A 27221-nucleotide genomic window follows, 5' to 3' on the forward strand; every position below is an offset into this window, starting at 1 on the left:
CCCAGTTCATAATTGGCTCCAACTCTGTCAACAGGGTATGACTCCGAGTACCCCTACTCTGAAAGTATGCTATTGCAGTAGTGTTGTCCATCTTGAGCAGTACTCCTTTGCCCCTGATTATTTCGGCGAAAGCTATGAGAGCTTTGTAGGCTGCCCGCATCTCCAGGACATTGGCTGGAAGCTGAGAATCCTCCACTTTCCATCTTCCTTGGGCATATTGTCGGTCTGTATGTGCTCCCCTGCCCCAACAGCTCGCATCTGTTGTTATGACAAGAGGTACCTCCATCAGTAAGTTGTGATGGTTCCGTAAATTTGTTTTGTTCCTCCACCAGTAGAGTTCTTCCTTCATCTCTGGCAACAGGCTGATGCTTTGCTGGTAATCTAAGCCATTCCATTGATCTAAGAAACCTTTCTGGAACCCTCTCATGTTCCACCTGGCCCACCTCACCGTCGGAATAGTGGCCGCGAAAGTTCCGATCATTGCGAGGCAGTCTCTTGCCGAGAGATGTGCTCTTCTTTGCATATCCATGGTCCTGCAAACTATTGATTCTAGCTTGTCCTGTGGTAGGCTGACCGCATTCTGGATTGTGTCCAGTTCCGCTCCTAGAAAAATGATCTTCTGCGTGGGCTGAAGTTTGCTCTTCTCCCAGTTTATTAACCAGCCGAACTTGCTCAACGTGTGTAGAAGTTGGGACCTGTGCTGCAGTAGTAAGGTTCTTGTGGGTGCTACTAGAAGGATGTCGTCCAAGTAGTGATGCACATGGACCCCCTTCTGTCGAAGAAGCGCTATGAGCGTAATCAGTATCTTTGTGAAAGTCCGGGGAGCGGTACATATGCCGAATGGCAACACCTGGAATTGGTAATGCCTTTTGCCCACAGCGAATCGTAGATATCTTTGGAATGACTTGTGGATCGGTATGTGTAGGTACGCGTCGGCTAAGTCTACCGATAGTAACCAGTCCTCTAGCTGTATTGAAGGTAGTATGGTCTGTAAAGATTCAATTTTTAACCTGTCTTGTGCGATATGTTTGTTTAAGAAACGTAGGTCGAGAACTGGTCTTAACTGTCCCGATTTTTTCGTCACAAAAAAATAGAAGGGAGTATATTCCGTTGAATCTCTCCGATAATTGCACTTCTACAATTGCTTTCTTTTGTAGGAGTTCCTGTACATATCTTTCTAGGACCTCTGCTTTGTGCGATGTCTTGGGAATATTGGTCTCTCTGAAATATGCCGCAGGGGGTTCTTCCTTGAATGTCCATGAGTGTCCCCACCTTAGTGTATTTATGACCCATGGGTCTGAAATATTCTCCGCCCACAGCTTTACAATGTCCTGGAGTCGACCCCCCACCGGCTCCAGCTGGGCGGGCATTTCCTCAGAAGGTCTTTGTAGGTTGGTTGGATGAACTAGAGTTCTTTTGTCTGTTGAACTTTGATAATGAGGATTGGGTTCCTTGCCAATTTTTCCGAAAAGACTGCCGCCGGTTAGATGCTCTATAGTCTTTTGATCTACTTTGAAACGGCCTTCTTTCGCCAGGCCGTTGCTTCCTTTGTCGTCTGTCCTGGGGAAGTAGCCCTGACCTCCCCCCAGTGACTCTGGATATGGCTGTATCCATTTTGTTGCCGAACAAGTTCTTGCCATCATAGGGAATTTTACACCAGGATGACTTGGAGTTCTGATCAGCATTCCAGGGCCTCAGCCATAGAGCTCGCTTTGCTGTCACTGTTAGCAACATTCCTTTAGAAATACCCCTGATGACATCAATTGCGGCTTCACTGATGAAGTCAGCAGCTAGACGGAATTCCTCCAATGCCAGGGAAAGAGTTTTCCTGTCCACATTTGATCTAATTGCACCGTCTAGGTTGTCAGTCCAGGTCCTTAGCGCTCTGGAAACAGAAGTGAGGGCTATGGCTGGCTTACACACCCCACCAATAGAAGAATAAATTTTAGTAAGATCATTATCTACCTTCCTTTCAAGGGGCTCTTTAAATGAAACCGCGTCCTCCAATGGCAGTGTGATGTGTTTAGCCAGGCGTATAGCAGATGCGTCCACTGTGTGTGTGTGTGTGGGGGGGGGGGGGTATCTAGCTGCGTGATAATGTCCCCTTCCATAGGATATAGTTTTGAAAAGCGATTGCCCATGGACACTTTCCTCTCGGGCTTCGCCCATTCGTCTAATATGAGTTCAGAAATTTCCTCCATCACTGGAAACATTACAGGCTTCTTTTTAAGGTGTGGAAAGAAGCGTTTCTTTGTAGGGGGTTCTTCCAAATCTTCCCACTGGATCGCCTCGCGAACCCACTTCACAAAAGGTGTTACTAGTGAGAGATCAAAGCCAACCGCTAACCCATCCTCCTCCTCTGGTGTGTCAGCGTCCTCTCCTTGATCCAGGTCTGCCTGCTGCATATTATAGGAAACTGAAGATGTAGCCTGTTCTGCTAATGATTGCTGAACTATCTCTTTAACTACTGCAGTTATATCTTGTACAGGTTCCTCCTCCATAGGGATGGAGTAAAAACAATCCACACAAACTAATTTTCCTGGCATAGGTTGCTGTCCACATGCCCAGCATGGTTTTGCCCTGGGTTGTTGTGAATGGGACTTGGGATCTCTATGTGATTTGCTTGATCTTGAGGAGGGAGCTTTACCGGAGGTGGAAGGATTATCTTCTGGTTGTGAGAGACTGTATGAAAAGAAACAGAAATAATTATTTCTGTTAATCTATTCAGGTCTCCGTGAAAATCAAAAATAAACAAAAGTAACTACTTTCAAAAACAAACAAATCCGTGCCCTACCTATTACGATTTGGCTGGTCTGTTTTTTGGGCAGCAGAGGACTCCTCCATCTTTCTAATTAGATCACAGCTTCAACTGAAAGATAGGATACCATAAGTGTATCTGTGATTATACTGAGACCAGATGAGAAGAGAGAGAGAAACAAAAAGATAAAATAAATTTGCATACATTTCCAAAGCCTGAGTGGATGTCTTCAAGACGACCAATAACTATCCCATCTGCTCTCTTTCAAGATCTTGCCTGCAAGGAAGGGGCAAGATAGAGTCACAACACAATCCCCATAAAAGAGTTACAGATGTCTGTGTAGATTGAACATAACCTCCCTAGGGAGGTATACCTTGAGTTGTACTAGGGTCTGCCGGGTTCTGCGATGTGCGCTGGCTGCGCTGTGCGAGGCGGTCAGCTGCAGCGGCTGCAAACGGCGGATTGAGGCTCCATTATGGCGCTGGTCGGCGTCTTCTCCCCGACCTAAGAAGTTCCTCTGCCCCGCCCACCGGACAGAGCGACACCCAACGTCACTTCCGCCGGCACATCCAGCGCTCCGGCGTGGAGCGCATCCTCCGCACACCTCTGCTGCCCAATCCAGATAGGCGCTGATTTACAGCGCGGCTGCCGACAAATAAGATCCCCAGAAAGACCAGCCAGAAAGAGGGGATACCGCTCGCCTAGGTTTATTTAAAACCAAACAGCGAGGGCTTCACGCCTGGAGAAACTAGCGTGGCTGGCTGTCAAGATAACAGCAGGTAGGGCAAAAACATGAAAACGAAAAAGAGGAAAAAAATAACTAAAATAAATAACTCTAGCATTTATACAAAACCCCAAAAAAACGACAGTCCTGCAGGAGGACAGGGAAAAAAAAAAGCACCTTCATGGGGGCAGGTCTTAGAATTTATACTGACACGTCCTGCAGGGGTTAAAGGGGCAGGATTAACCCCGTAGTAATGCTGCCATGGAAATGAAAGGAAATGGATTTCCTCCCATTTTCCAAAAAACGTACTGGTTTGTTAATTGATTCCCTGAAAATTGGCTCTTTGGCCTAGTGCACACCAGAGCGGTTCGGCTGCGTTTTGCGATCCGCTTGCGGCTGCGGATACGCTTGCGGTAATGTATTTCAATGGGCTGGTGCACACCAGAACGGAAGGCGTTTTGCAGAAACGCATACTCCCGGGGTGAGGCATTTTTTGGATTGCGGATGCGTTTCTACCTCAATGTTAAGTATAGGAAAAACGCAAACCGCTCTGAAAAACGTCTGTTCAGGGCTGGTGCACACCGAGCGGCTTTTTGGGCGTTTTCAGATCCGCTTGCGGCTGCGGATCTGCTTGGTCAATGTATCTCAATGGGGTGGTGCACACCAGAGCGGCAGGCGTTTTGCAGAAACGAAAAATGCCTGGGTGAGGCATTTTTTGGATTGCGGATGCGTTTCTGCCTCAATGTTAAGTATAGGAAAAACGCAAACCGCTCTGAAAAACGGCACTTCAGAGCGGTTTTGCAGGCGTTTTTGTTACAGAAGCTGTTCAGTAACAGCTTTACTGTAACAATATATGAAATCTACTATACTGAAAACCGCAGCAGCAATCCGCAAAACGCTAGCAAAACGCCTCATAAAAATAAAAAAAAGCGTTTAAAAATCTGCTAGCGTTTTGCGGATCTGCTAGCGGGTTTTGGTGTGCACCAGCCCTCAGAGTGGTTTTGCCGGCGTTTTTGTTACAGAAGCTGTTCAGTAACAGCTTTACTGTAACAATATGTGAAATCTGCTACACCAAAAACGCTTCACAAAACCGCAAAACGCTAGCTGAAACGCTACAGAAAAAGAAGAAAAAGCGTTTCAAAATCTGCTAGCATTTTGCGGATCTGCTAGCGGTTTTTGGTGTGCACCAGGCCTTTGAAGGGTTTGAAATTGTGACCCTCACTAAAGCCAAGTAAACACTTGAAACTATGATTGGCCATTCACTGACCAAGTTTACAACCTTTACGTAGTATGAGGATCAACAGATATTGAATGCTATAAGCACACTGTAGGTAAACTTTAATTCTACATGGATGTGGTAAAAATGGTTAGTGATTGGTCAATCATAATTGAAAGTGTGTACCAGGCTTTCGGCCTTGTACAGATCATAAATTGCTGACGTCAACGTTTTATTGGCGATTTTTTTTAAGCGCCCCCAACCCGACGTCAGTCAGGAAGTAAACTCTTTGACCCAGGAAATAATAAATACAAAGTATTTATTCTTAAAAGCGCTCTGGAAATCGCTATACAGAACTTTTTCAAGTGTTCTGCGATTTCCCTATACCTGCCATTATAGGCAAATCGCCTGAAAATGGTACAGGCAGCGCTTTGGTGAGTGGATCATAATCAAATCGCTCAGATGTAAACCCTCTCATAGGGAATCATTGCACAAGTGCTTTTAGGGCAATTTTCAAAATTACCGGCGCTTTAAAAAATCCCGAAAGCGCCCTGAGGGCCCATTCACACTTGCTGATCGCAAAACGCTAGCGATTTTGCTAGCATTTCGCTCTAGCGTTTTTTGGCGATTAACGCCCCAAAAAAATCACCATTCACACCTGCCGATTTTTTTAGCGATCGTGTTTTGCGCTTCTATAGCACTGAAACGTGATCGCCGGGAAATCGCCTGAAAATGGTGCAGGCTACACGTTTGTGTTTTTGGGCGATTTGCGAATATTAGCGCAAATCGCCCAAATGAGAACGGGCCCATAGACTTTTATTACCCTAGCGCTTTGAAAAGCGCTAGCGGTTGAGCGTTTTGCCGAAATCGCCGGCAAAACTCTCAAGTGTGAATGGGCCCTGAGTGTGAACAAGCCCTCAGCGAGGTATAAGGTTTTGTAGAAAATGTGTCAGTGCTATATACTGGAAATGCATTATAGTAATAATAAGTATTACAAAACAATATTGCCCCATATCAAACTTGAAGTACCTGTAATAGTCAGCAACATCTATAAAATATAGCTTTTATTTATAGGTGTTTCATTCATTTAATTTACATATTTATGTAGTGCTGACACACATTTTTCCCAGCACAATACAAAGTACATTTATTAAGTTCACCAGGAACTGTCTGCTACATATAATTGTGCCATCTAAAAACAGAAGGTATATGCAATAATTCAGCTTTAAGTGAGCAAGTATGGTTTCCCATGATGTATCACTCCCAATTATGCAAATCCATTATTTGATGCTAAAAGCCAGGGACCATAAAGTTATAAGCTATATGATCACTATACCAGTGGTTCTGGCCTGGCTTTTACTTTGCGTTTTAATGCAACGTTAAAGTTCCACCGCGTCTGCGTTTAGAGGTAACGTACTGCAAGCAGTGAGTTACCAGAACTCTACATTTTTCAACGCGACGTTAACGTCGCACTGTGAACACCTATAGGATTAGCATTGCAATGCGGTAAGCTGCTTTATAAGACTGTATAACGCAGCTCCACAACGTGGCACTGTGAACACCTATAGGATTAGCATTGCAATGCGGTAAGCTGCTTTATAAGACTGTATATCGCAGCTCCACAACGTGGCACTGTGAACACCTATAGGATTAGCATTGCAATGCGGTAAGCTGCTTTATAAGACTGTATATCGCAGCTCCACAACGTAGCACTGTGAACACCTATAGGATTAGCATTGCAATGCGGTAATCTGCTTTATAAGACTGTATAACGCAGCTCCACAACGTGGCACTGTGAGGGCTTGTTTCCACTGTAGCGGTGCGGAATCGCCTGGATTCCACCGCTGAAGAAATCGCATGCGGCTGCGTTTCCGCATGCAGATTTACCCGCGATTTCGCATGCGATTTCGCATGGCAAGGAGCCATGCGAATTCAACCATGTCACTGCCTGTGTTAAGTTCCATTGGCTTTCATGCGAAATCGCATGCGAAATCGCGGGGAAATCCGCATGACAAAGCTTTTATTTATAGGTGTTTCATTCATTTAATTTACATATTTATGTAGTGCTGACACACATTTTTCCCAGCACAATACAAAGTACATTTATTAAGTTCACCAGGAACTGTCTGCTACATATAATTGTGCCATCTAAAAACAGAAGGTATATGCAATAATTCAGCTTTAAGTGAGCAAGTATGGTTTCCCATGATGTATCACTCCCAATTATGCAAATCAATTATTTGATGCTAAAAGCCAGGGACCATAAAGTTATAAGCTATATGATCACTATACCAGTGGTTCTGGCCTGGCTTTTACTTTGCGTTTTAATGCAACGTTAAAGTTCCACCGCGTCTGCGTTTAGAGGTAACGTACTGCAAGCAGTGAGTTACCAGAACTCTACATTTTTCAACGCGACGTTAACGTCGCACTGTGAACACCTATAGGATTAGCATTGCAATGCGGTAAGCTGCTTTATAAGACTGTATAACGCAGCTCCACAACGTGGCACTGTGAACACCTATAGGATTAGCATTGCAATGCGGTAAGCTGCTTTATAAGACTGTATATCGCAGCTCCACAACGTGGCACTGTGAACACCTATAGGATTAGCATTGCAATGCGGTAAGCTGCTTTATAAGACTGTATATCGCAGCTCCACAACGTAGCACTGTGAACACCTATAGGATTAGCATTGCAATGCGGTAAGCTGCTTTATAAGACTGTATAACGCAGCTCCACAACGTGGCACTGTGAGGGCTTGTTTCCACTGTAGCGGTGCGGAATCGCCTGGATTCCACCGCTGAAGAAATCGCATGCGGCTGCGTTTCCGCATGCAGATTTACCCGCGATTTTGCATGCGATTTCGCATGGCAAGGAGCCATGCGAATTCAACCATGTCACTGCCTGTGTTAAGTTCCATTGGCTTTCATGCGAAATCGCATGCGAAATCGCGGGGAAATCCGCATGACAAAGCCGCATGCGATTTCCCTATTGAATACATTAGCGGCGATTCGCCCGCATTCCTGCCGCACGCGAATCTGCACGACCCTGTCGTGCAGATTTTCCCCGCACCGAAAAACGCCGCCGCCGCCGCACACGTGGAAACAGCCCCATCCACTAACATTAAGTATGCGAATCCGCATGCAGTGCCCGCATGCGGATTCGCTATAGTGGAAACGAGCCCTCAATGCGACCAAAAACTTCATGCAGATGGCGTCCAGACAGGGACTTCTTGCAGGAAGCCTCATATTGATAGAGATCACTCATGCTCATGGGGAAGAAAATGTACAGAACATTGTACAGTGTTATCTAAAATGGAATCATTTTTGTAAGTGTTGGGAAGCATAAACTGGTACTCGGTTGTACTGTCTTCTACTTCCAGCTGATGGAGGACTTTATACATTGCTTAACCTCCTTGCCGGTTATCCTGAGCTCAGCTCGGGGTAACCTGCGCAGGAGGATTTCTCAGGCCCCGCTGGGCCGATTTGCATAATTTTTTTTTCCTACACGCAGCTAGCACTTTGCTAGCTGCGTGTAGTACGCGATCGCCGCCACTACCCGCCGCGCCGAGCCGCCTCCCCCCCCCCCCAGACTCCTGCGCAGCCTCACCAATCAGTGCCAGGCAGCGCTGAGGGGTGGATCGGGATTACCTATGACGTCCATGACGTCGGTGACGTCATCCCGCCCCGTCGCCATGGCGACCGGGGAAGCCCTGCAGGAAATCCCGTTCTGAATGGGATTTCCTGCTTACTCTGATCGCCGAAGGCGATCGGAGTGGGTAGGGGGATGCCGCCGCTCAGCGGCTATCATGTAGCGAGCCCTGGGCTCGCTACGTGATTTGAAGAAGAAAAAAAAAAAGTGCTGCGCTGCCTCCTTGCCAGCGGGAAATAGACCGGCAAGGAGGTTAAAGAGACATAAAAGGTTATTTCAAAACTGATTTTATAAGGTACACCAGCTTGTCTCATAGGCAAAAGAATCTCCCACTGAGATCCCATTAGCGTTTAAGGCCTCTTTCACAGTGCGACGTTAAAGTCGCACGTTAAAACAACATTTAACCTCCTTAGCGGTAACCCCGTGTGTGACACGGGGTAAGCCGCCGGAGGGTGCCGCTCAGGCCCTGCTGGGCCGATTTAAATATTTTTTTTTTTGCTGGACGCAGCTAGCACTTTGCTAGCTGCGCCAGCACCCCGATTGCCGCCGCCGCGCGCCCGATCGCCACTATCCGGTGCGGCGCGCGGCCCCTCCCCCAGACCCCTGCGCTGCCTGGCCAATCAGTGCCAGGCAGCGCCAAGGGGTGGATCGGGTCTCCCAATGACGTCCCGACGTCGCTGACGTCGGCGACGTCATCCCGCCCCGTCGCCATGGCGACGGGGGAAGCCCTCCAGGAAATCCCGTTCTTTGAACGGGATTTCCTGATCGCCTATCGCCGGAGGCGATCGGCGGGGCTGGGGGGATGCCGCTGAGCAGCGGCTATCATGTAGCGAGCCCTGGGCTCGCTACATGATTTAAAAAAAAAAAAAACTGCTGCGCTGCCCCCTGGCGGTATTTTTCATACCGCCAAGGGGGTTAACGCAGAATAACTAATTGCAATGAAAAATCAATGCCCCATTCACAGTGCACATGTGTTGGTGACTAACGCTGCACATTAAGTGAAAGTACTGCATGCAGTGCGTTATACACGTTATTAGCTGCGTTGGACTGTTTGCACATGCTCAGTAATGACTTGGTAACATACTTTTCATTGCCTGTATGCTCTACTGTATGCGACTGTAACGGGGCATTAAGTTGTGGTGCGACTTTTTGGGGGCATTGCGTTGTAATTTGCGCTGCGACTTTAACATCGCAACAAAACGCAACATCCTACTGTGAAAGAGGCCTACCACTACTAAAATAATGTGCAAGATTGTTGGCTGAGAGAAAAGTTAAAGAAAATATTGTCTAATATGCCGACCTCCTCAGATCATGGGTGGATATTGAGAACAACAACAAAAGAAATAGGGAACTAAGGCATAAAGTAACCAAATAGATTATGCTGAAAAGCACACATAGATAAATAATATTAATTCATATGGATTCTCGCATGCACCATGTCAGCAAGATAAATAGCAACAGCACAAAAGAATGGCAAAAGATTGGCAAGAGTCAGCCATTCTTTTGTGCTGTTGCTATGGGTGGATATTGGCCTCCTTAGCTGCACAAAAGCCTTGTAACCTTTGGGGGCCAAGCTGCTGTGTCACAATTTCTCCCCACAGCCCACTTAATCTTAATTTCTTCTGTGCACAGGGCACTGAAGAAGCAGCTCAGAGGGGGAGAATAAACCAATAGCCAGCAGCGGGGAGGAGGAAACAAGATGAGCCAGAAGAGGGCAGAGGAGGAAGGGTGGCGAATTGGGGGAGGAAATGGGGTTTATGGTGAGACAATTTTCTGGGACACCTTTTCCATAATTATGTTATTGGTGGACACACAGTATATAATACTTATATTGTGAGACAAATGCTGAAGAATTATGTTACTGGGGGAACACATACTGTTTAAGGGCTGGAACCCACAGGAGCGCTTTTGGCAGCGGTTTGGCAGCACTGCGATATGCTAGCAGTTTGCCAAAACGCTGGGCTAATGTTAATGGATGGGGCAACTTCCACAGGAGCGTTTGCGTTTCCCAGAAACGCAAACGCAGGACCTGCAGCATTTTGGGAGCGTAGCGCTTCAATGTAAAGTATTGAAACGCTAGCAGAAACGCTCAGCAAAACCTAAACTGAGCGGTTTTGCTAGCGTTTTGCGGTTCAGCACATTGTAACAAAATGAAAAATAATTCACAGGACCAATCAGGATAAAAACGCAAAACGCTACGCACCCGCTGGGCAAAAAAATACAATGTTGCAAAACACGACCAAAAACGCGCATGAATCCGCTTGCAAACCGCTCAGATAAAACGCTAGCGGTTGCGTTTTGCGTTTGCTGATTTCAGTGGGTTCCAGGCCTTACATCTTATTGGAGGACACTTGCAGCCAGTGGCATAGCTACAAACTATAGGGCTCTTCCAGTAAAACTTTGATGGGGTCCCCACAACCGTCACACCACTTTACTTTCTCCCCTTAGTGTCATCTGTGGGCCCAACTGCCAGGGGTCATATAACGCGGGTGTCTATCATGATCCCCCTCTTCCATAACAAATGTGGGCACAGTCACACTTGATTTAAAGAAAGAGTATTGGAGGAGGGAGCACATGGGGCCACTCTGCAGTTGCAGGGGCTGCTTCAAACATTGTTGCCCTCCTTCTTGCAGCCTAATTATGTTATTGTAGGACACATGTTACATACAGGGCCTAGGGCACCACAGCAGGAAGGGCACCAAAGCAGCAGGCTAAACTGGTGCAGCATTTGCAAGCTTGCAAATGGTGCAATACAGGGAGATCAGGCGAGTACCTGACCGTGGAACTCTGCAGCTAGCTGCCTGTACAGCGGCCACATTGCTCTCTGTGCACGTTTGCATTGTGGCCGGCGGCTATGGACTTGGGCAGCATTGGAGATGGAAAGGAAGAGGAAGCTTCTGCAGTGGAGACGAGGTGTGAAGGTGAGCTGGCTATGCATACTGAAAGGTGGGGTGTGGGGGAAAGGAGGCATTAATGGAGTCATCCGGCTACCTATACTGGAGGGAAAGGGGGGAGGAGTCATCTGGCTACCTATACTGGGGGGGGGGGGGGGGTCATCAGGCTACCATTACTAGAGGGAAGGGGTACTGAAGGGGGGCGGCTGGTGACAGTGGCCTAGGGTGGTAAAGAGTACAAATCCGGCCCTGGTTACGTAATAGTGTTATTGAAGGACACATGCTGCGTTATTGTGTAATACCACACAATTGTGTTATGTGGGGGACAAAAACATCTGCATGTTTGTTACTGGGAGGCACCTGATGCCATTATTGGGGGAGACATGAGGTCTAGCTATGTAATCAGGGTGTCACATGCTTCATAAGTATTTAAACAGGAGACATATTCTATATAATTATGTTATTAAAAATGAACCCATGTGTTTAACTTATCTCGGGATTCTACTGGCAGTACAATTTTCTCGAGTGGTCATCGACTGTCTTAGTCGCCAAAAACGAAACAGACGCTGCGGGGGACCAGCAGAGCGGTTTGTACCGGCATGGGCACAGGGCAGCTGCAGGGGACCGGTAGTAACCCCAGGTAAGTTAAACTTTTTTTTTGTTTTGTTTCGCTTTGGGTTTCCTTAAAGTACCCCTGAAGTGGGTTAAAAATGATATACTTATAAATCCTGTTTAGCTTCATGTGTTGTGACATGCCTCACAACACCTTGCTCCCCCTTCAGCGCCCCCTGTCCCCTGTTCTGCTCAGTCGAAATCTTCGACTTGAGCAGAACATTGATTACAGGCTGGGAGGAAGTGTCCATTCTTCCTCCTCTCTGCCTGTACTTGGCTCCGCCCCCTGCACTCCCCGCTTATAGTTCCTGATGACAGTACCGCACACAGCGCGCAGGGGAGCAGCGCTGTGTGCGGGCTTGTGATAATTGAAGTCAGAACGATAGTGTATATTAGTACACTATAATTCTCACTTCCTTTATCACAAGCCCGCACACAGGGCTGCTCTCCTGCGCGCTGTGTGCAGTACTGACATCAGGAACTATAAGTGGCGAGTGCAGGAGTCGCAGAGCTAAGGACGGGCAGAGAGGAGGAAGAATGGACACTTCATCCTAGCCCAATCCAAAAGACTCGGTGCAGCGGGGGATAGAGAGGGAAGAGGATCGTGCTGGGACATGTCACAGTAGAATAAAATAAAATAACATCTAAAAGGTATATTGTTCAAAACCTCGTGCAGGGGTACTTTAAGGGACATAATTAATTATAGTCTAAGATTTTAAAAGTGGCTGTTATGGAGAGCAGTATTGTACATACATCTATAGTCTTTATCTAATCTATTTTAGGCCTCTTTCACAGTGCGACGTTAAAGTCGCACGTTAGAAAAAGTTTTAATGTGGACTAACGCAAAGCAATACTAAGTCTGTGCAACATTCACAGTGCACATGTTGCGTTTGTGTGTAACGTGTAGCATTATTGGAAAGTGCTGCATGCTGTGCGTTATACACGTTATTAACTGCAGTGGACTGTTTGCACATGCTCAGTAATGACCCGGAAGCATACTTTTCATTGCCTGTATGCCTACTGTATGCAACGATAACAGGACATAGAGTTGCGTTTTGACATTTTTGGGACGTTGCGTTGTTAGTTTGCCATGCAACTTTAACCACTTTACCCCCGCGCGTACGTATTTCTCCGCCCCTTTTTCCATCCTTTAAAAACCAGGGACGGAGAAACACGTACTTTCCGCGTTCCCGACGCTGCCCACGCTCCCGCTCGTAAACACGCCGCCCGCCGCTAGTAAAACCGCCGCCGCCCGCTCGCCCAGAGATCAATGAACGGGAAAATCCATTCCCGTTCGTTGATCTAAGCCCCGCAATGATCAGCTGCTCTCCTATGGGCAGCGCGATCATTGTGAGAAAAAACTCACGTGTCCATGCTCATTATACTTCCTCCAAGCTTCCGGAAGGAAGCTTGGAGGTCGCATTAAAACAAAAAGTTACTGTGGCCATCTTGTGGCCAAATAGTAAACTACACCCTACACATTTTTCACATACAAATAAATGACTTTTACACATAAAATTAACTCATTACCTCCCACACTCCCCATTTTTTTTTTTTTTGTAATTAAAAAAAAATTAAAAAATTTACAATTAAAAAAAAATACATAAATAGTTACCTTAGGGACTGAACTTTTTAAATATTTATGTCAAGAGGGTATAACACTGTTACTTTATAAACTATGGGCTTGTAATTAGGGATGGACGCAAAACTGAAAAAAATGCACCTTTATTTCCAAATAAAATATTGGCGCCAAACATTGTGATAGGGACATAATTTAAATGGTTTTATAACCGGGACAAAAGGGCAAATACGTTTCATGGGTTTTAATTACAGTAGCATGCATTATTTAAAAACTATAATGGCCGAAAACTGAAAAATAATTATTTTTTTCCCCACATTTTTCCTATTTTCCCATTAAAACACATTTAGAAAAAAATAATTCTTGGCATAATGTCCCACCTAAAGAAAGCCTAATTGGTGGCGAAAAAAACAAGATATAGTTCATTTCATTGCGATAAGTAATAATAAAGTTATAGACGAATGAATGGAAGGAGCGCTGAAAGGTGAAAATTGCTCTGGTGCTCAGGGGGTAAAACCCCTCAGTGGTGAAGTGGTTAATGTTGCATCAAAACGCAACATCCCAGTGTGAAAGTAGCCTCAATCATATAAGTCTCATATGGCTGTTTGTGTTACTATGGGACATATGCTGCATATTATTGTTATTGGGGGCTTATGCGACACAATTGCATCATATGACTGATACATGCCATATAATTGTGTTATTGGGGCACTAATACCGCATAATTGTGTTATGTGGGGGGACAAAAACACCTGCAAAAATTATGTAATTGGAGCACAATTGATGCTTAATTATGTTATTGGGTGACACATGAGGTCCAACTATTTAATCAGGGTGCTCTTGCTGCCAGGGTCAGACTGGGACACTAAGGGCCCACCGAGGAAGTTTCAGCCTGACCCCATCCCCCCACCCCCCATTTTGGGCTCACATATACATGTACTCAAGACATTTTGCATGATTTGCGGCACGAAATAGATGGGTGTCACCACGCACTGCAACATGGGCATGGTCATGATGGGTCATGGGCAGACTTTTAAAAAAAAACCATAAAATTAGTAGCGGTGTTATTCACAGAGATTAGGTCTGACCAGATATATTTTAGATAAAATAATCAAGTAGTTACATGCCTCATGATAATTCATCAAGTAGTCAAATGGCAGCAGATTTTCCGACAAAATGCAATCAAATTGGCAGCAGATATCCCCACAAAATGCAAATAGATTGGCGGCAGATATCCCCACATAATGCAATGAAATTGGTGGCAGATTTCCCAAGAAAATACAATCAGATTGGTGGCAGATATCCCCACAAAATGCAATTAGATTGGCGGCAGATATCCCCACAAAATGCAATGAAATTGGCGGCAGATATCCCCACAAAATGCAATTAGATTGGTGGCAGATATCCCCACAAAATGCAATTAGATTGGCGGCAGATATCCCCACAAAATGCAATTAGATTGGCTGCAGCTATCCCCACAAAATGCAATCAAACTGGAGGCAGATTTCCCAACAAAATACAATCAGATTGGTGGCAGATATCCCCACAAAATGCAATTAGATTGGTGGCAGATATCCCCACAAAATGCAATAAAATTGGCAGCAGATATCCCCACACAATGCAAATAGATTGGCGGCAGATATCCCCACAAAATGCAATCAAATTGGCGGCAGATTTACCAACAAAATACAATCAGATTGGTGGCAGATATCCCTACAAAATGCAATTAGATTGGCGGCAGATATCCCCACAAAATGCAGTTAGATTGGCAGCAGATATCTCCACAAAATACAATCAGTTTGGCAGCAGATATCCCCACAAAATACAATTAGATTGGCGGCAGAAATCCCCATAAAGGCAGGTTCCAGTTAGTGGGGGCCCCCATGCTGGAAGGGGGTGCAGTGGGCACAGAGTGGCGGGGAGAGGGGGGAAGCCTCCCCCCCTCCCTCAGCTGGAGCCACCCTCCCCCAGTTTAGGTAGGCAGGTCACAGGTGTCCCCATTTATGTAGGCAGCCAGGTCTAAGTTCTCCCCCAGCTTGGTAGGGGGACAGTGGGCACACAGAGCAGCGGGGAGGGGGGAAAGTTTCCCCCCCTCCCTCACCTAGGGGCCCCCCCTTCCGCACTCCCCCTCCCTCCAAAATTGCAGCCAGTGGCAGCGAGCGGGGAATAGCTTACCGGCATGACATGAGAGGAGATCCATAGCTCTGAGTGCCGCTGGCTGGTCTCCGTCTCCTGCAATGCACTGACCAATCATGCTCTCACAGGAAGTACTGTGAGAGCGTGATTGGTCAGTGCATTGCAGGAGACGGAGACCAGCCAGCAGAGCTATGGATCTCCTCTCATGTCATGCCGGTAAAGCTATTCCCTGCTGGCTGCCGCTGGCTGCAATTTTGGAGGGAGGGGGAGCGCGGAAGGTGGGGCCCCTAGGTGAGGGGGGGGGGGAGCTTCCCCCCCTCCCCGCCGCTCTGTGTGCCCAATTTCCCCCCTTCCTGCGCTGTGCCTGCTTTGGGGCCCCCAGGAGCCAGGAGGCGGGGCCCACCGATGGAAACATTGGCAGTTTGGTGGGTCAGTACGAGCCTGCTCGCTGCATAATTATGTTATCAGGAGACATATGCTGCATAATAATTTCTTTTGGGGGTACTTGATTCATTACAATCTAGAAGTAGCTGTTGTGGAGAATAGTCCTCCATGTACTCATAGTGTCTGCATAGTCTATTTTATTATGTCACATATGGCTGTTAAGATAAGAATTTATTTTTTTTTAATCAGAGAAACCTCACCCAAGGTTTTTCGGGAAGCCCAGGTCAGGGCCGGCGCTACCATTAAGGCAAAGGAGGCAGCTGCCCCAGGGCCCCAGAGCTTGTAGGGGCCTCCAGTGGCTACAAGAGGAAAAAACATTTTTTCAAATCGGCCTTATAGTTTTTGAGAAAATCGATTTTAAAGTTTCAAAGGAAAAAAAACAAACAAACACATTTAAAAACCTGCTGACTTTAATGGTTAATAGCAAATCCACCTTGAGGCCTGGAACCCACTGAAAACCGCAAACGCAAAACGCAACCGCTAGCGTTTTGTCTGAGCGGTTTGCAAGCGGATTCATGCGCGTTTTTGGTCGTGTTTTGCAACATTGTATTTTTTTCCCCAGCGGGTGCCTAGCGTTTTGCGTTTTGCGTTTTTATCCTGATTGGTCCTGCGAATTATTTTTCATTTTGTTACAGTGTGCTTAACCGCAAAACGCTAGCAAAACCGCTCAGTTTAGGTTTTGCTGAGCGTTTCTGCTAGCGTTTCAATACTTTACATTGAAGCGCTAACGCTCCCAAAATGCTGCAGGTCCTGCGTTTGCGTTTCTGGGAAACGCAAACGCTCCTGTGGAAGTTGCCCCATCCATTAACATTAGCCCAGCGTTTTGGCAAACTGCTAGCGTATCGCAGTGCTGCCAAAACGCTGCCAAAAGCGCTCCTGTGGGTTCCAGCCCTAAATGCTAGAAACCCTAAATTTGCAGGATATGTTAAGGAGATCATTAGGAATAAGAGGAAAAAACTATTTTTCAAAAACACCTTATAGTTTTTGAGAAAATCGATTTTAAAGTTTAGAAGGAAAAAAGTATAGTTTTAAATGAGGTAAATGTCACTTTTAGTAGCAAACCTAACGGTAGTGTAATTTTACATGCATCAAACAAAAGCGCAATAAATTTCCTGATGGGGTTTCCAGGGGGTCTATACGCAGCCACAGCGCTTTGGCCAGGGATCGCTATACAGCCGCAATATGGCTGTATGAAGATCCCTGGCATTTTTTCCTATTTTCCCATTTTTTTTTTTTATGTTTAGAGTGTGGGAATTAAAAAAAAAAAAAATTATGTGGGGTCCCCCCTCCTGAAACTTTTTAACCCCTTGTCCCCCATGCAGGCTGGGATAGCCAGAATGTGGAGCTCTGACCGATTGGGACTTCACACCCTGACTATACCAGCTGCAAAAAAGGTCCCCTAATGCCGATTTTTGTTCCGGGGTATATGTTGGGGGGGGCCCCCCAGGTTTATTTTGCCCTGGGGCCCCATTGTTGCTTAAACCGGCCCTGGCCCAGGTTACCATACTTTTGTTACTTTTATGTTAATGAAGCTCATTATTTTACAATACTACTTTTTGTTGTACTTTCATTATTTTACCATGCCCACTTTTTGCTATACTGTGTTCCTCTGTTTTCCATGACACTTGTAGGGTTAAGGTACCTCATATTTTATTGTTATCTGCCTATTGTTATCCACTTATTTCCCGTTGCAGATGATAGTTTTATTGTTAACAGTCAAAATGTTTGCAGATAAAATCTATTAATTACTGTGATTAAACAAGCTGTGAAACTTTCTTTTTTAAGGCCTCCTTTCCATGGACCGCTGATAGGCAGTGAAATGCCTCTCAAACTCTCTCAACTGATCACTGCTGCCTTGTAACTGCTTGTTGCTGCATGATAACTGCTTACTGCTGCCCTGTAACTGCTTGCTGAGCACACAGCTCAACAGTTCATGGAAAGGAGGCCTAAGACTACATGGGAAAATCCCAAGTGTTGAACTAGTTAAATAATTATAGAGGAAGTGCAGTATACACTTCCTTGTCAGCAGGCTCTGCCCCTGACACACCACAGCCTATCGCTCTGCAAGTCTGCATAAAAGGCCTGGAGACTTCCCTTCCTCTCAGCAGTCCCCTGTGTCATCTTCCAGCACAGTTCATAGAGAGCACAGAGCAGCCTTTGCCTCTCTGACAGAAACATTACACATTTTGTGACTGTATTCCTCCTCACTTGTGTTCAGCATGTCCAAGAAAGTAGCAGTGATCCTCTCCGGCTGTGGAGTGTATGACGGCAGTGAGATCCACGAGGCATCTGCTGTGCTGGTGCATCTAAGCAGGGCGGGGGTTCAGGTAATATGAGACAAGTTTATTGTACAGAGAACACATTGCATTATTATTATTGTCTGTAAGCTGTTAAATGTGTTACATTATGTAATGACCACCATGCTGCACTTCTGCTATCAAAGGACAACTGAAGTGAGAAGAATATGGAGGCTTCCATATTTATTTCCTGTTAAACAATATCCGTTACCAGGCAGCCCTGCTGATCCATTTGGCTGCAGTAGTGTCTGAATCACACCAGAAACAAACATGCAGCTAATCTTTTCATATATGACAATGGACTCTATTCACAAAACCTCTCAAAAATTACTTATCACCTAAATTGATTACAAAAAAATAACCTTTCAGTACATTTACAAGCAAAATAATCACTCAAAGTAAGTTGTTCCTGATTAACTTCATTTCAATATTACTTTTCTTGCCTTAATTATATTATAGTTCTGCCCTTTGGAGCTTAAAAAAGTAACATAGATAAGGTGAAAACAGGTGAAAAAGCTTTGTGAATCATGCCAAATATGTCAAACACCTGATGCTTGTTCAGAGGCTATGGCTAAAATCATTAGAGGCAAAGGATCAGCAGGGCTGCCAGGCAACTGGTATTGCTTAAAAGGACATAAATCTGGCAGCCTCCATATCCCTCTTGCTTCAGTCCTTTAAATAGTTGTCCATCTGCTATCTGTTAAATAGGCATCCAGTACATTTATGTCCCCCTTTAATGATCATTAAAGCGGAATATAACCCTGCATTTCAACTTTGCTCTAAAACATTATTTACAGGTTTTTTTTTTTTTGTTTTTTACTAGACCAGCATTGGAAGCGTTACACAAGGCTTTAAAGTTCCTGGAGATTTCTGCAGACGCATCCGAAGCTGAAATAGATACATTTTGTTTACATAAATGTATCTAAGTGTTGAATGTAACTCACTCTCTCTGACTGAGGAGCTGGAGGACAGCCAAAGAGTGTGTAACATTTATCAATAGATACATTCAACTAAATAGAATGTAGCAATCTGAACTTCTGCATATCTCTCCACGGAACTTTAAACCTCTGTGTTTAACCCTTCCAATGCTGGTCTAGTAAAAAAAAAAAAAGATTTTTGCATATAATATGCTGTAAATAATATTTTAGAGCAAAGTTGAAATGCAGGGTTATATTCCGCTTTAATTAATCTTCAGGACAACAATTTGGAGACTGATTTGGTTTTCTATACAGAGACACATCCTAGATTCTCAGCTGAAATGGCTAAAAATGATCATCCAGCTCAAACTGATCCTAAAAGGGAACCCCACCACAAGTCAATCATAAAGGTGGACCTCAGTCTGTACAGATTAATATTTCATCTTAATTAGCCACACCTGGCACCATACCATTACAAACGGGGGAGGATCAAGTAAATGATCAGCCTCTTGATGTTCCTTTTGATTACAACCGCCATGGGAAGTGTCTTGAGCCTATATGTAGCCTTATAATGTTGGTTGCTAGTATCTGGTAAGCCTCATTTCCTATATTGCTGATGGTGAACACGTTTTGGGACAGCTTTGGACACCGTTTGGTGATTTGACGTCATTCTTAATCCTTTTTATGATCGTGGAAACCAGCACTGTTTTACCATTGACATTACGTATTTGAACTTTTGACACTGTTCTCTCTCAGCAGCGGTCATTTTTACTTACCGGTTGGCGCTGATTATGTTTTACATTGATTTAAACAATCAGTTTCTACCAGGATGTTTTCTAACATTGATTGGGATAATATTACAATTCATTCTCACTCAGGAGTTTGTTTGAGGTTTCCTCTTACATTTTCTTAACCTCCTTGGCGGTAATCCCGAGCCAGGGTCGGGGCGGAAAACCACAGATAAGAGCGGTAATCCCGACCTCTGCTCAGGGTAGCTGCCGGAGGCTGTATGCAGAGTATAGTGTGCAGCGGGCATTGCTACATACCTCCTGGGGGATTCCGACGTCGGCCGCCATTCTTCTTCCTCTCCTCTGGGGCTTTGCTTCCTCCTGGTGAGATCGCTGGCTGTCTTCATGACAGCCGGCAATTTCACTTTAGAGTTGCAACTCCTCCCGGAGGATGGAGGCATAACTGCAGAGCTGGAGCCAGGGAGGTGAGTAATTTTAAAACTGGTGCAGATTTCCCTGGCAGCATGATGGATTTATTTTTTTTCCGCAGGTTTTAGGGTTTGAAAGGGTGAAAAAAAAAATTGCACTGCTTTTAGACCCTAACATCCAGAAATAATCATAATGCAAAGTGGGTTAAACAATGCTCTTTATTTTTTTTAAATTTTTTTTTTTTTCCAAGAGAAATCCATGTTTGTTAATCCATGCTCCAGCTTTTCTCGCCTTTTAGTTGTCCTGACAGCCATGCTAAACATATCTTTTGCTTTACCGCTGTGTTAATAATAATAATAATAATAATAATAATAATAATAATAATAATAATAATTTTGTGCCAACATATTCTGCAGCGTTGGACAATAAATGGGACATAAGATGTGGGTGAAGTTTTGCAGCATATGGTACATTTGAGATGTATTGTTTTTCTTGGTGTCCTGATTTTCTTAAAGGGACAATGAGCTCAACTTAAAAATGAAAATGGTACTCACCCGGGGCTTTCTCCAGCCCAGTGCTGGTCGGGAGGTCCCACGACAGCATCCTGGCTCCTCTCCTAGTCCCCGATCGGGAATGGCTGCCCGGCGATACTCGGGCGAGTGTCGGGCTCCTTCTTCCGCGTATGACGCGGCTGACGTCACCACGGCTTTAATCGCACATGCGCAGTACTTTCACGCCGGCCACGGTGATGACACGAGGTGGCCAGCGTGGTGACGTCATACGCGGAAGAAGGAGCCCGACACTCTGCCGAGTGCCGCCGGGCAGCCATTCCGGAGCGGGGACTAGGGGAGGAGCCAGGACGCCGTCGTGGGACCTCCCGACCAGCAGTGGGCTCTAGAAAGCCCTGGGTGAGTACTATTTTCATTTTTAAGTTGAGCTCGGAGTCCCTTTTAACCACCCTGGCGTTCTGATAAGATCGCCAGGGCGGCTGCGGGAGGGTTTTTTTTAAATAAAAAAAAAAAAAAACTATTCCATGCAGCCAACTGAAAGTTGGCTGCATGAAAGCCCACTAGAGGGCGTTCCGGATGCGTTCTTTTGATCGCCTCCGGCGGCCAGAAGTAACACGGAAGGCCGCAACGAGCGGCCTTCCGTGTTTCGCTTACCTCGTCGCCATGGCGACGAGCGGAGTGACGTCAGCCGACGTCCTGACGTCAGCCGCCTCCGATCCAGCCCTTAGCGCTGGCCGGAACTGTTTGTTCCGGCTACGCTGGGCTCGGGCGGCTGGGGGGACCCTCTTTCGCCGCTGCACGCGGCGGATCGCCGCGCTGCGGCGGCGATCAGGTAGCACACGCGGCTGGCAAAGTGCCGGCTGCGTGTGCTGCTTTTTATTTCATTAAAATCGGCCCAGCAGGGCCTGAGCGGCAGCCTCCGGCGTTGTTGGACGAGCTGAGCTCGTCCAGACCGCTCAGGTGGTTAAATGTCTTGGTTTTTTTTTTTTTTTTTTTTATGTCTGAACTGCATAAACCAAGATGCATTAAGGCTGCTTTCACAGTGGGACGTTACAGGCTGACGTTACAGCAGCCTGTAACGCAGCCCAACTCGCAGTAATAAAAAATCAATGGGCTGTTCAGTGCCCACGTTGCGTTACAGTGTAACGCTGGACGTTGTATGAGAGTGCAGCATGTCGCGCGTTTTAAGCGGTTTTAGGCACGTTAGACTGTTTGCACATGCTCAGTAATTTTTTTTTCTTTCTTGTTTTGTGGAGGGGAGAGTCCGCTATTGCGGCTAGCCACATGGCTAATTATTATTCACTACACTGCAGTGTTTACTTCCTGGAGCGGCCGCTGATTGGCTGGCGGGACCACGTGATGCGGAGTGTTCCGATCACATGGTCTCCGCGGTCTGTAGGACAAAAAAGGCTCACCAAGAGCCGTTTAACGCAGCTCTATGTAGCGTCCTCCTTAATACCATCACCATGCGTTGCGTTAGGGGATGTTATGCGACCTTAACGTCCCCTAAAAACGCAACGTCCAAATGTGAAAGAGGGCTTATAGTAAATGTCTGTCTTTCCCTCCTGCAGTATGTCATCTTTGCTCCAAACGTAGACCAGATGCATGTGGTGGACCATACAAAAGGAGAGCCCACCGAGGAGAAACGCAATGTGCTTCAGGAGAGTGCTCGCATTGCAAGGGGAGACATCAAGGACCTCAGTGATCTAAAAGTTAGTGAATTTGATGCTCTCATCATACCAGGTACAGTACAAATATACACTTGTTGTTAAAAATCTGCAATGCTTTTCTTACTATTTATAAAATAAATACCTAAAAGCACAGGAAAAGAGAATAGGGCTGTCTCTTCTCATAATTGTTGGTATGCTTTCCTTTATATGCATTGTTCCCTGAAGGATTTTGTCACTAGTTGCAATTAAGAGTTAGGGCTCAGCTACACTATAACGCTATTCCGAGCACTTGTGATTTAGTGCTTTCTGAGCGCTTTTTAAAAATTGCTCCCATTAACTTTCATAAAAATCGCTGCAATTTTTTGTGTATGCGATCGTGGCGATTTTTACCACGATTTTGATAAAAGTGAATGGGAGGTTTTTTTGTTTGTTTTTTTAAAAAAAAAGCGCTAATCAATCACAAAGTGCTTATAGTGTGGCAGAGATGCAGAGGAACTCTAACATAGAGGGAGACCTTCTCTCTGCAATATTTAATAGTTTTAAAGGATAACTGAACTGAGAGGGATATTTTTGCTTCCTTTCAAACAATACCAGATTCCTGTTGATGATCCAACTCTAATGCTAGGTACACACGATGCAGTTTTCTGACAGAAAATTGCATCGTATGTACCGAGGGGCTGGTTCACACTACAAGAGCTTTTTCTAAACCTATGTGATTTCAAAAGCTCTTGCTAATGTAATGCCATATGTGTTCTCATCTCATTACGGTATTTATGGTACCATGTATTGATTTCAAACTATAATGGCCAAAAATAGATATATAGATATATATTTTTCCATGTCCGTCTTAATATTCTAGTTAAAATGGATTTAGAGTAAAATAATTCTTAAATGTATCACCCAAAGAAAGCCTAATTGGTGGCAGGCTTAAGTGGTGAACAGGAAGTAGGGCAGCCTCCACATCCCCCTCAGTTCAGGTGTCCTCAGGGCCGGATCTTCTCTTTACCGCCCTACCCCATTGTCACCAGCGCGCCCCCCCTTCCATCTAGTATACGTAGCCAAATGACCCCCCCCCCTTCCCTCCAGTATAGGTAGCTAGATGACTCCCTTAACACACTCACACTCACACTCACACTCACACTCACACTCACACTCACACTCACACTCACACTCACACTCACACTCACACTCACACTCACACTCACACTCACACTCACACTCACACTCACACTCACACTCACACTCACACTCTCTGTGTCACTCATTTCTCCGCTTATCTCCAGTACAGAAGCTTCTTCCCTTCTGTCTCCAAAGCTGCCTAAGGGTGCATACACACATGATCAGACCATAGTCTTTGGAAACTGAAAGATCACAGACCAATCTTACCACCCTTCATGTAGTATGAGAGCCATACCTACAGTCTGTTCTATGGAGCTGAACTCCCCATCAGATAGAAATCTTTGCCAGATGTTGCACACGCAGATGCTCTGTTTCTGCAACAGATCTGTTTCTCCAACATGCATTCGTAGTCTATGATATCTGCAGATCAGATCCACCAGGATGGATCTTCAGATCTGCAGATTTTGATCTGCAGATAAATTTTAAACAAGGTGTGTATGAGGATCTCATAGACTATGAATGCATTTTGCAGCATCTTGCAAAGATTTCTATCTGATGGGGAGTTCAGCTCCATAGAATAGACTGTAGGTATGGCTCTCATACTACATTGAAGGGGGTAAAAGTTCTGGCCAGTTCACATCATGTGCACTAGGATTCAGTGATAGAGGCTATATTACCTCCCTGTTAAATGTATTTAAAATTGTGGAAATATGTTTCATCTTATATTGAATGAAAGTTTGACTATATACCGTACCTTTTTTGAAAAGGTCTAATTGCATAGCTCCATTGGTTTTTAATTTAAGCCAGATTCTCCTCCTTAGTATATGTGTTTTTTACTGTTCAATTATACACATACACTTGACTATAACAGAGCTGTTGCTGGTAGTCGGGTGGATATTAGCCAGGAGCAAATAGGAAGTTAATAACGGACTGCTGCATAGTAGAAATTGTTTGTTTGCAGCTGAGGAGACTGAATATACGGTATATATTTTTTTTTTTCTTCAGGTGGTTTTGGAGTTGCTAAAAACCTGTCTACTTGGGCTGTGCAAGGCAAGGACTGCTCAGTTTTAAAAGCCGTTGAGGACACTATCAAAGCCTTCCATGCTGCCAAGAAGCCTATTGGTTTATGCTGCATATCCCCTGTTCTGGCCGCAAAACTCATTCCTGGTTGTGAAGTCACCGTTGGCTGTGATACAGAGTGTGAAAAGTATGTAACTGAATGAGTGATTTACATTCTGACAACCATTGGTTAGTGTGGTTTTTTTTTTTCCAGACTTTCATTTGTTCATCTCAGACTATGTAGAAAAAAAGTCTGTCTGCAAGCTGCATTATACAATACTGTAAATGTCATAAGCTTTAGACCGGTTTTACACTGCAGATCAGCAGTGGTGCGATGCGGCCCTGGGGCTGCACTGCTAAAAACAGGCCTTTGTGTACTAACGCGGTAATACTGGCAGCCGGCCAAGCAGGAAGTGATGATCACTTCCTATGGCCGATGCGATCACGTGCGCGGAAGCGTATTGCAAAAATAAAGTTTGTACGCGACGCTGTTTGGAACTCGGGCATGCCTAGTTCAAATGCACTCCTGCCTGGCTGCAGGTTCTCCTGCCAGACCACAAAAATACTCAAAAGGGGCTGAACATGAAATGGCATGGACCCTGAAGACAACAACCAGCAGGCATTTTTTTTCAGGAATGAGTGCCTTAAAAACATTATAACCCCCCCCCCCCCAGGTGATATTTTCAGTGTCAAAATGCCTTTTAAGACACCAGCAAGCAAAAAAAAATACTCAATCATTTTGATAGTACTTTTTCAATTACTGTACTTTTTCAATTAAAGTTATTTTAAAGTGAATGGGAACCGCATTTGAAAAAAATGAAGCAAATACTTAAAGGGGAACTTCAGCCTAAACAAACATACTGTCATTAAGTTACATTAAGTTGTTAGAATAGATAGGTAATATAATTTATTTTTTTTTATTTTTTTTACCCACCCTGTTTTAAAAGAACAGGCAAATGTTTGTGATTCATGGGGGCAGCCATCTTTTTGGTTGAAAGGAGGTGACAAGGAGCAGGAGACAGTTTCAACTGTCCTGTGTCCTGATAACTCCTCACAGCTGCACACGCTAGGCTTCAAATGTGAAATTCAAAATGTAAAATAAAAAATGATGCTGTGAAACTGTTAAAGAAACACCAGGCCTTTTCAGTGCTGCTGAGTCGATTTTTAGTCCGGAGGTTCACTAAGGAGAAGGAAAGCTCTAGGGTGTATAGAGACTTCCGTCTCCTCTCTCGGTGTTCTCTATCCTGTGCTGGCTTCCCCCCCCCCCCCCCCCCCTCCATACTGCACAGGTGTGAGCGCGTTTGCGCAGTACAGGGCCACCCTTCTTCAGGAGCACTAGGGCTCCCTGAAGACTTCTGAAGCCTCCTTCGGCTAGTCAAATACTGCTCCCGGGCGAGCCAGCACTGGAACGACGGGACCACGAGAGGAGCCGGAAGGCTCTATAGGACCCAGAGCCTTCCCTCTCCTTGGGTAAGTATCTATCTCGGGGTTTTTTTTTTTTTTTTTTTTTTTTTTTTTTTTTTTTTTGGTTCCCATTCACTTTAAAGAGAATATGAATTACTAGCCACAGGCTCTAGTGTATTTCCGCCACATGCGTGTGTACCCATCCGCCTGCGCACACACCTGCCCGGCTGACTGGCCCCATCCTCCTGTCCCAATGGTCCGTGCTGCGCACATGCGCGCAGTGACAAAAAAGCACGGACCCAGGGACAGACAGTGTACGCAGGGACACTTGTCTCTTATTTGGTAGGATTATCTCCTAGGGAAAAAAACTCAGGAGAAAAATTGAATTGCATATAGGCTCATATATTCTGAATATATATATATATATATAGTGCTTCAAATCTACTGCATAACATCTATCATTCTAACCTTGCCTTATGTTGATTCCACAGGTGGCCATATGCTGAAACAGCTGGAGCTATTAAACAACTTGGCTGTACACATGTCAACAAGCAGGTCAATGAAGCCCACGTGGACACAAAGAATAAACTGGTTACCACCTGCGCCTTCATGTCCAATAGTCCTCTCCATGAGATTCATGATGGTGTCGGTGAAATGGTTAAAGCCGTTGTAAAACTCATTTAATAAGAATGTAATTATGCTAGAAAACACAAATGATGGCATTTTGTTAGAATTGGAAACAAATAGTATTTATATTTCATTAAAAAAAGTCATTACATTTTTGTTTTCGGCTTTTTATTTATTTTATTTTTTTTTCATTACAATAAAATCTTGCAGAAGTATGAGCAACATAAAATTTGTGGAACAAAGTACATGGGTAGAAAAAAAAAACGTTTTGTAAAAAATACCTTTTTAATGGCTAACTAATAGTTGAATGATGCAAGCTTTCTGGGATCTAGTCCCCTTCTTCAGGCATATTTCCAGATGTTAGCTGAAGTAAAACACTGATGCAGATAAATGGTAAACACAAAGATGACAGTTGTGCTGGTTACTGTTTATCCGTTAGGTGTCAGGT

General features: G+C 45.0%; 1 protein-coding gene and 1 long non-coding RNA gene across 3 annotated transcripts in view; one reads left to right on the forward strand and one right to left on the reverse strand.

The window, feature by feature from the left end:
• LOC137527120 (uncharacterized) overlaps positions 1-27213 on the reverse strand; it is a 50418-nt gene extending 23205 nt beyond the window's left edge. The window contains exons 1-3 of one of the 2 annotated variants that reach the window (XR_011023132.1): positions 27055-27213; positions 26615-26846; positions 20605-20724 (exon numbers count right to left, since the gene is read on the reverse strand). This is a non-coding gene — a long non-coding RNA (uncharacterized lncRNA). Of the gene's footprint in view, positions 1-20604; positions 20725-26614; positions 26847-27054 lie in introns of those variants that run through there. The other variant, XR_011023133.1, reaches the window with a different exon arrangement.
• Positions 18039-26924, forward strand: LOC137527119 (ES1 protein homolog, mitochondrial-like). The gene is made up of 4 exons (XM_068247527.1): positions 18039-18341; positions 22466-22637; positions 24689-24890; positions 26638-26924. The coding sequence occupies exons 1-4, from the start codon at positions 18234-18236 to the stop codon at positions 26828-26830; spliced, it is 675 nt and encodes a 224-aa protein (XP_068103628.1). The 5' UTR covers positions 18039-18233; the 3' UTR covers positions 26831-26924.
• Positions 27214-27221: the final 8 nt, after the last annotated feature.

The sequence above is a fragment of the Hyperolius riggenbachi genome, chromosome 8 (assembly GCF_040937935.1).
Source record: "Hyperolius riggenbachi isolate aHypRig1 chromosome 8, aHypRig1.pri, whole genome shotgun sequence".
NCBI classification, from domain to species: Eukaryota; Metazoa; Chordata; class Amphibia; order Anura; family Hyperoliidae; genus Hyperolius; species Hyperolius riggenbachi.

What these genes read in the sequence shown, in the direction of transcription:
- LOC137527119 (XM_068247527.1), top strand. Translation starts at nt 18,234, where the DNA reads ATGTCCAAGAAAGTAGCAGTGATCCTCTCCGGCTGTGGAGTGTATGAC. An exon ending in TAAGCAGGGCGGGGGTTCAG is followed by an intron (nt 18,342 to 22,465) that starts GTAATATGAGAC and finishes TCCCTCCTGCAG; the next exon opens with TATGTCATCTTTGCTCCAAA. An exon ending in TGTGATACAGAGTGTGAAAA is followed by an intron (nt 24,891 to 26,637) that starts GTATGTAACTGA and finishes TTGATTCCACAG; the next exon opens with GTGGCCATATGCTGAAACAG.